The sequence below is a fragment of the Erythrolamprus reginae genome, chromosome 1 (assembly GCF_031021105.1).
Source record: "Erythrolamprus reginae isolate rEryReg1 chromosome 1, rEryReg1.hap1, whole genome shotgun sequence".
Taxonomy (NCBI): Eukaryota; Metazoa; Chordata; class Lepidosauria; order Squamata; family Dipsadidae; genus Erythrolamprus; species Erythrolamprus reginae.
Genome location: NC_091950.1, coordinates 334,436,940 through 334,446,538, shown reverse-complemented (window position 1 = coordinate 334,446,538; position 9,599 = coordinate 334,436,940). Strand labels below are relative to the sequence as shown.

At 38.3% G+C, this 9,599-nt stretch overlaps 1 protein-coding gene across 3 annotated transcripts in view; it reads right to left on the bottom strand.

Moving 5' to 3' along the window:
• Positions 1 to 9,599, bottom strand: part of ABCB10 (ATP binding cassette subfamily B member 10) — a 34,255-nt gene that overhangs the window by 4,521 nt on the left and 20,135 nt on the right. For all 3 annotated transcript variants that reach the window (XM_070733950.1, XM_070733951.1, XM_070733952.1), the window contains 6 exons: positions 7,962 to 8,057; positions 6,038 to 6,247; positions 4,676 to 4,755; positions 3,969 to 4,149; positions 1,785 to 1,828; positions 1,118 to 1,152 (listed from right to left, as the gene is read on the bottom strand). In XM_070733950.1, the coding sequence (XP_070590051.1) occupies positions 1,118 to 1,152; positions 1,785 to 1,828; positions 3,969 to 4,149; positions 4,676 to 4,755; positions 6,038 to 6,247; positions 7,962 to 8,057 (646 nt within the window). The remainder of the gene's footprint in view (positions 1 to 1,117; positions 1,153 to 1,784; positions 1,829 to 3,968; positions 4,150 to 4,675; positions 4,756 to 6,037; positions 6,248 to 7,961; positions 8,058 to 9,599) is intronic.

The following is a 9,599-nucleotide window of genomic DNA, read 5'->3' as shown; positions in this document are numbered from 1 at the left end:
TTGTTTTTATCCTCCTCTGGCTCCAGGGAAGCCATTGGAGCCTGAGGAGGGTGAAACATGAGTTTACTGGGCCCACCAGAAGTTGGGAAACAGGCCATTTCTGACCTTCAGAGGGCCTCCGGGGGGCGGGGGAAGCTGTTTTCACTCTCCCCAGGCATTGAATTATAGGTGTGGGCAGTCACGTATGTCGATAGCGCACGCCCATGCTTTTTTGGCATCCGAGGGAAAAAAGGTTCGCCATCACTGTTCTAGGATAATATGATTACGTTTTGCGATGTCTAACAAAGTCAGTGGGGAAAATAGATTCACTTAACAACCATGTTACTTACTTAATAACTGCAGTGAATTACTTAACAGATGTGACAAAAAAGGTCATAAAATGGGGCAAAATGTACAACTGTCTTGCTTAGCAATGAAATTTGGGGCTTAATTGTGGTTGTACGTCGAGGACTACCTGTACTACATCTGCAGTCTTCCAAAAAGCAGGGAAATTGGCATACTTGTACAAATGCAGCCAAAACGTCTGCTTAATTTACATTTGTCTTGAGAATTGTATCTCTTGGGTTGGATCAGATGAAGTAATTCACCAGTCTGACCTACAGGTACCCAAATATATTAGAGCACACTCTAAGAAACCCTCCTATTGAGCTCCTAGGAGCATTATATGTATGCACAACTTCAAATTCATGAAAAGCCATCTGCAACAGCGTTATGTGTCCTTGCCTGACCACATATGGAATTCTGGCAGGATGTTCTAACATGGAAGAAAATAGCTGCTCTGGGATATATTCCTATCAATAAAATGTTTGCCCCAGAAGACACGGCTAGTCACAAAACACCATTTATTGCCCAGCAAACTTATGAAGCTGTTCACATTTCTTCTGGTATCTAGGATGCTACCCCTCCTGTTTTAAAAGAAGAGCAGTATCTGAACAATGAGGGAAAAATGGAAGTTACAAAACAACATTCCACACTGAGGAAAAATATATGCAATATTTTGTCACAAATATCAATAGTAAAGATACCAGAAATATTGTGGGATCAAATATTAATTTAGTAAGAAAAAATTTCAATATTGTCCAAGCTACCCATAATTTTCCTGATTTTTATTATTTACCTTGTTGCTTCATCAAGAAGAAGAATTTTGGGATTCTAAAAACAGAACAAATACAAACATGTTGAGATTAGAAGTTTATGCAATTTTTTTAAAAGGAAGACCAGTTTTATTGGAGATTGTAATAGGCATCAAGAGATAGAAACATAGAAAATTTTACGGCAGAAAAAGACCTCATGGTCCATGTAGTCTGCCCTTATACTATTTCCTGTATTTTATCTTATATGTTTCTTTTTTTTCTTTCATGTAAAAACTTGGTCAAACTTTAGTAACTATGAAACACTGAAAAGACTGCATTAAAAAAAATAACCTGCAAACTCTACTACTATTACATAGCCAAACATTTTAAAATCCTAATCTAAATTATTGTCATCTTAGAGTTAATGAGTGATGCTTTTCACATTTGGTTGTTTTAGAAAATATATATGTATATATTAAGGTTCAATAATTATAAGATGCTTTACCACTATTCAAAAAAGGTGATGTAGTGAGAGCACAGTAACAGCGGATATGTATACATAATACATCATATATTGAAAGAATATTGTATGAGAACTACTTTGAAATTCAATGAAAGCATGACAGTTCCTATTTCTCTTAATTCAAATAATTTTTGTCACCTATTTTACTCCTTTTCTCTCTTTAAAAGCACAGAAGAAAAAAGGCTTACCTTCAGAAGAGCTCGAGCAATTGCAATTCGCTGCTTTTGCCCACCTTTGCATAAAAAAACATAACGTAAATATTGCATGCATTTTATATATTGTAGCACAATATGATGTGTACCAGAATAAAATGGATAAATAATTAGGACATTTTGATTAAGAATTTAGCTATTGATATTATATTGTATTATATTTTAATTTGAGGTATATGAATTTGAATCTCTGTAAGGTGTGGAAAAACAATAAAAAATTTACCCCCCCCCCCAAAAAATTGCATGCATTTAATGTATTTTTTTAAAAGTACTCTGCCAATCAAAACAAATGACATGTGTCAGTATACAGTGGTACCTTGGTTCTCGACCACAATTCGTTTCAGAAGTGTGGTCGAGAACCAATTTGGTCGAGTACCGAATTAATTTATCCCATAGGAAATAATGGAAATGGATTTAATTGGTTCTCAGCCCCTCTTGACTCGCTGGGAACCAATTTAATCTATTTTATTTATTTCCTATGGGATAAAAAATCTGAGGAGTTCTATAGTCTAAGCGCTCCAAGCTGCAGGAAGGGTGGGGGCAGCTGCAATCCCAGCAGCTTCGGGGGGCTCCTTTCCTCAGTGCTTCGTCTTGTTACCTGTAGGCAGCTGCACCAACTTTCTCATTCCCGGTAGCGGCAACGGCGGCAGCTTCCCTTCGAGTAGCAACAGCGCCGGGAGCGTCACGTAATGAAGGAAAGCTGCTGGAGCGGCGGCAACTGTTCAGATGGCTCCGGCGGCTTCCCTTCATCACGTGCCGGGATTTCAGCCGCCCCTGGCGGTAACATTTTAGATAATTAACAAAATTTTCTGTGGCTGTTCAGTATCCGAAATTTTTTTCAGATACCGAAGGAAATTTTTGTGGAAAATTTTGTTCGGTATCTGAAATGTACGACAACCAAGGCATTCGAGAACCGAGGTACCACTGTATTAGTTTTTTTTTTACAAAACTTAAATGGAGAAAATGATTATGGCATTGCAGTTTGGCAACAAGATTATTTTAAGCAGTTTAATAAAATTCAAGAGATGACATTGAAATCAGTACAGACAAGCATGTGCAGGTCTTACAAAAAGATGTCTAGACCAGTGTTTCTCAACCTCAGCAGCTTTGAGATGTGTAGACTCCCAGAATGCTGGTTAGGGGATTTTGAGGAACTGAAGTCCACACATCTTAAAGTTGCTGAGGTTGAGAAATGCTGGTCTAGATGCTGACAGAATAGCCTTTGTCAGTAGAATAGAATTCTTCCTTTCTTCTTCTCCATCTCTCATAACTAGACTGACTGCATTTTCTTGGGGGAAAATAGTAACACAAACCAGAAAAGGGGACACATTTTGAAAAGGATAAGGATAATTTTTTTTATGTTTATGACTAGGCTTTACAAAAACAAGGGAAACTTTGCCAGAATGCCTATTCTAATAAAAAATATCAAAATCAAATGGTAAACAGTAAAATCAAATAGTATCTTATTTTAAAAAGATAACTCAATTTCCAAATGTTTCAACTCTCTGTGAAAAACTGCAATTTCCACAGTAAAAATTAAATCAGCAAAATAAAGGACAAAGTTTTTGAAATAAATTAATCTGAAGGATAATTTTCTGAAATGCAGGTAATCCTCGACTTCCAACACAAGTGATCCCAAAATAAGTGGTTTAGTGAGTTTTGCCCCAGTTTAGGACTTTTATTGCAACTGTTGTTAAGTGAATCACTGCAGTTGTTAATTATGGATGTTAAGTGAATCTGGCTTCCCCACTGACTGCTTGTCAGAAGGTCCCAAAAAGTGATCACATGACTCTGGGACACTCTTAACTGTCATAAATATGGGTCAGTTGCCAAGTGTCTGAATTTTGATCATATGACCACGGAGATGCTACAATGGTCGTAAGTGTGAAAAACAGTCATAAGTCACTTTTTTCAATGCCATTGTAACTTCGTATGGTCACTAAGTAAACTGTTTTAAGTCGAGGACTAGCCGTAAAGAACTGTTCTTTATAATAAAGGACATATGGTCTTTGTACCTATATCTCTGGTATCCCTTGGGAAGATCAGAAGATATTTTAGAACAGCAAAATGAAATGTACAGCAGAATGAGGCAGGGAAAAGTAATTCTTTCTATAACAGCCATAAATTACAAAAATTGATTTTTAAATGACATAGTCTTACCCGAGAGAAGAATACCTTTCTCTCCAACTACAGTGTGGAATCCCTTTGGAAAATTTTGGATAAAACTAGAAGCGTTTGCAATTTTGGCAACTCTCTCAATTTCTGCAGGAGTTACTGTGGATGGATCCTCTGCACCATAGGCTATGTTTTCAGCAATGGAGCACGAGAACAGAGTGGGTTCCTAGTGTATGAAAAAGCATAAGGAATCCGGCTATACAGGTACACAAATGCTGAGAATGAGATCATAAATGAAATAAATAACATACAGACATGGGATTCAGCAGGTTCTGACCAGTTCTGGAGAACCGGTAGCAGAAATTCTGAATAATTCAGAGAATCAGTAAATACCACCTCTGACTGGCCCCGGCCCCATCTATTCTCTGCCTCCTGAGTCCCAAGTGATCGGGAGGAAATGGAGATTTTGCAGTAACTTTTCCCCAAGAGGGTGGGAATGGAGATTTTACAATATTCTACCTCTGCCATGCCCAAAAAACTGCTGGTAAAAAAAATTGTTACCGCTGGTAACATGTGACCATAGAGATTAAAGGGAACACCCACCCCCCATAAACAGTGATGAGTAAAAGTACAATTGTTTTAAGGGGGAATGAAATAGATTCAAAAGCTAGAGAGGCAAAAAAAACCCCATCCTCTGGCACGTTTCAAGAAATTAAGGTCAGCAAATTAAGAAAAGTTTGCTCCTTTTTTACCTGACTTACTGTTCCGATATTAGTCCTGAACCATAGTGGGTTTAGCTGACAGATGTCAACCCCATCAACAGTAATACTTCCTTCAATAAATAAAGAGAATGTTGTTAGATATTACATCGGGTAAGGGTGAAGAGATTAAACGTATACAGAAGTTCATAATGACACCCTATCAAATTAGAAATACATTTTTAAAAAATATTCTTGGTGAGAACTGATTTCACCTTGCATAGAATAAAAGCAGACATCCTTCTTACTAATATAAGAAATTATAATCCCAGAACATTCATGTTAAAACGTATCAAGAAAAGCATAGGATGGGCACTTTATATACACAACGTCTGAAATACAGTGGTACCTCATCTTACGAACGCTTCTTCTAACGAACTTTTCGAGATACGAACCCGGTGTTTAAGATTTCTTTGCCTCTTCTTCCGAACTATTTTCACCTTACGAACCCAAGCCGCTGCTGCTGGGATGAAGGGGTTTCTTCCCCCCCCCTTTTTTTGAAGAAAGAAAAGGGAGGGGCGACTTGGAGGGGGAAAGACTTTGCATTAAAAAAAGTAGGAGAACAGCGTGCTTGCAGAGGCACTGAAAGGGTGTCTTTTGAAGAAAGAAAAGGGAGAGGCGGCTTGGAGGGGGAAAGACTGCAGAGAACAGGGTACTTGCAGAGGCACTGAAAGGGTGTCTTTTGAAGAAAGAAAAGGGAGGGGCGGCTTGGAGGGGGACAGACTTTGGAGAGAACAGCAAAGGGTGTCCTTTGAAGAAAGAAAAGGGAGGGGCGGCTTGGAGGGGGAAAGACTTTGGAGAGAACAGCGTGCTTGCACAGGCACTGAAAGGGTGTCTTTTGAAGAAAGAAAAGGGAGGGGCGCTTCCCTTGCCTTTCTTCCTTCCCACTCACCCTTTAGCCTAGACTTGCTTCTTCCACCCGCCCCCTTTAGCTGCTCCTCCCTGCCCTCTGTTCGCCTCCCTTCTAAAGTTTGGGATTTTCCTGAAGGATTTGCAGGCATTATTTGCTTTTACATTGATTCATATGGGAAACATTGTTTCGTCTTACGAACTTTTCACCTTACGAACCTCCTCCTGTAACCAATTAAGTTCGTATCATGAGGTACCATTGTATTGCCTTAACTGCAAAAAAATACAAGCTGAGTAAAACATGAATATGAATTTGTTGTATAAATTGCTCCTGTTTCAATAATAGAAAGGCTCAAGGTATAAAATGTCAATGATGCATTTCAGCTTGACTTCCTTGTAAATAGTCTTCCAACTGATTCTCCCCAAGCAAATTGTGTTTTGATCTCTAATCAGAAACATACCCAGTAACAGAAGTTCAAACATATTCACACAAACACATGTAACTACCTGAGAGTGGATCATAAAGCCTCAAGAGAAGAGATACAACCGTCGATTTGCCAGATCCACTTGGGCCTACTAGGGCCATGACAGAACCTGCAGGCATGCTGAGAGAAAAGTCTTCAAAAATCAATGTTTCTGGACGTGTTGGATATGCAAACTTGACACTTTTGAACTCAAGAGCACCTCTGAAAGCATCCTGGCTTAATACTGTTCCCTCTAAATAGACATGAAAATCCAAAAATGAAAGTAACATCAATAATATATTATTCAAACACGTTTTAGTAAAGACAAAAACAAATATTTGCATTGAAAATTTACTAAAAGAAAACAAATATGGTCAATATGATACTTTACTAAGATTCTGTAAACTAGGGGTTACTTGAACTGGACATTCTGAAAATCGAGTCATCAAATAATTTGGGCTTGTCTGCTTACAGAACAAAGCACGAATCCCAGATGTTGATACATTTAGGAAATGAAAGAACTCCTCCTCTGGTGCCTCATATCCTAACATTTCTAAGACCTGCTGGTTATAGTCGAGTTGGGCCCAAAGGTATTCTTACTTCGCCCCAGAATTGATAATATACAAGTAGTCCTTGTCTACTGGGGTGGCACAGTGATTAGAGTTCAGCACTGTAGGCTACTTCAGCTAACTGCAAGCTGTAGTTCAGCAGTTCAAATCTCATCACCGACTCAAGGTTGACTCAGCCATCCATCCTTCTGAGGTGGGTAGCAATAGGCTGATTCTGTAAACCGCTTAGAGGGGGTTGTAAAAGCACTATGAAGCGGTATATAAGTCTAAATACTATTGCTATTATGATCACAATCAAGCCCAAAATTTATGTTGCTAAACAAGACAGTTAAGTGAGTTTTGATCCATTTTATGACACCTTTCTTGCAACAGTTTTTTAAGTGAATCACTGCATTTGTTAAGTCAGCAGCACCACTGTTAAGTGAATTTGGCTTCCGCAGTCTTTGCTTGTCAGACCACAAAATGTGATCTCTGGAACACTGCCACTGTCATAAATATGAACTAGTTGCCAAGCGCCTGAATTTTGATTTCTGACCGGAGATGCTGCAACAGTGTTAAGTCATAAATCACTTTTTCAGTGTTGTCGTAATGTCAAACGGTCACTAAATAAACTGTTGAAATTTGAGGACCAACTGTAACTAGGTCACGTTTCCAGTAACAGTAGCAAAGAACAGAGAAGAGGAAACGAAAGAATTGTGATTTTATGAAAGAAAATAGAATGGAACAAGGTCACAACTAGAACAGAAATCATTTCTATTCCTGGCAAGGGATCATTAAGTCTTAAATCATTTGTTTATGTGTATATAATGTTACTGATCAGAGTGCTAAATCTACTTCAATTTCATTTAAAATTGCCATGGGTGTGGTACTTTTATAATGCTTTACTGCATACTATAAGGTATAGGCAGACAAGTTATTGGAGGGTTGGGTAGGAACACGAACACACACACACACACACACACACAGTATAAATTCACACCCCACACTCCAATAACTATAATAAAATAAGCCTTAGTGTGCTGCAGGCACTGTAGCCAGTAACATAATGATATTGTAGTTATTTTCATCTTGTCAAAATAACTTTTATGGGGAGAAACAAGGCATCCATTTTAAACATCATAAGTTGTGAAAAGCCGTTTAAGGAAGTTTCAAAATTTTAACAGTTTAAAAGGATGCACACAAAACCTCCATCACAACCAATTTATGCATGGTTTTTGTGGCATCAAATGAATAAGTCCATTCTTTGGGATCATTTATGACATTAAATGTGTATTTTGCTTGCATTCGTTACTAGCATAACTTCTAATTTATGAAAATTAGAATTAGTTTTTCTGTGATATTGCATGATGTGTGGATCTTTTACCATCTTAAACAACTGCAAAATATTAAGAACATTACCATTAAAAGGAAGTTGTGGTTTTCGATCACTGAGTTCCCACAGGCGTCCTCCTGCACCCAAACCTTTCATTAAGTCAGTATAAAAAGAACTTAATCCTAGGAAAGAAAGACAAAAGTACCCCCATTTTTATACATGTTCAAAAACAGGTATTGCATGTTTGTAAAACAAGTTCTGCCAATCAGTGTACAGACAGTTAGGATGAAATATCCAAATAGTACAGTTAGAAACATAGAAGACTGACGGCAGAAAAAGACCTCATGGTCCATCTAGTCTGCCCTTATACTATTTCCTGTATTTTATTTTAGGATGGATCTATGTTTATCCCAGACATGTTTAAATTCAGTTACTGTGGATTTACCAACCACGTCTGCTGGAAGTTTGTTCCAAGGATCTACTACTCTTTCAGTAAAATAATATTTTCTCATGTTGCTCTTGATCTTTCCCCCAACTAACTTCAGATTGTGTCCCCTTGTTCTTATGTTCACTTTCCTATTAAAAAAACTTCTCTCCTGAACCTTATTTAACCCTTTAACATATTTAAATGTTTCGATCATGTCCCCCTTTTTCCTTCTGTCCTCCAGACTATACAGATTGAGTTAAATAAAGCATAATCTAAGATTAGATTGTTTAAGGCAGGAACAGAAATTGGACAGGGGTTTTGCCTTCATTTTCATCCACTAGCAGCAGAGAAAATAAGCATGTAGCTTAGAACTATTTATTTGCTTCCCTTCCCATTCTTTTAAAAGAAAGGATATTCATAAGATAGGTGGCAGAACTTTGCTAAGTAACTTATCTCCCATATTCATCAGAGTTTGAATTTGTTAGCCATTCAAAAGGTTAGGCCAGTGTTTCTCAATTGTGGAAACTTTAAGATTCTCCAGCATCTAGCTGGGGAATTCTGAGAGTTAAAGTCTGCACATCTTAAAGTTGCCAAGGGTGAGAAACAGTGGGCTGGATGAATGCTCTTGTTGACCCCTGACCCCTCTAGCACCTGAAGAACTGTTTAGTCACTTTGGTGCAGCAAGAGCTGTTCTGTAAGGAGAGATTAACTCTGGGCAAGACAAGCTAGCAAGTTTCGGAAATGTAGTCCAGTGTTTCCCAACCTTTTTTGAGTCGCGGCACATTATTCATATTTTCAAAATCCTGGGGAACATTGAAGGGGGGGGGGCGGGCTAAAGAAAAGTTTGGACAAAAAAACCCTTTCTCTTCGTCCCTTTCGCTCTATTTCTCCCTCTTTCTCTCTTTTCCTTCCTTCCCTTCTTTCTCTCTCTCTATCCCTCTTTCTTTCTTTCTTCCTCTCTTTTTTGCTCTCTTTCTCTCTCCCTCCTTCCCTTCCTCTATGTCTTTCTCTCTCCCTTGCTCTCTCTCTCTCTCTGTCTCTCTTGCTATCTCTTTCTTGCTTTTTTCTCTCTTTCTTGCTCTCTCTCTTTTACTTTCTCTTGCTATATGTCTTTTTCTTTCTCTTTGCCTCTCTTGCTATCTCTCTTTCTTTCTCTTCTTTCTCTCTCTCTCTCTCTTTCTCTCTCTTTCTCTCTCTCTGCCTCTCTTGCTATGTCTCTCTTTCTCTCTTGCTATGTCTCTCTTTCTTTCTCTCTTTCTCTCTGCCTCTCTTGCTATGTCTCTCTTTCTCTGCCTCT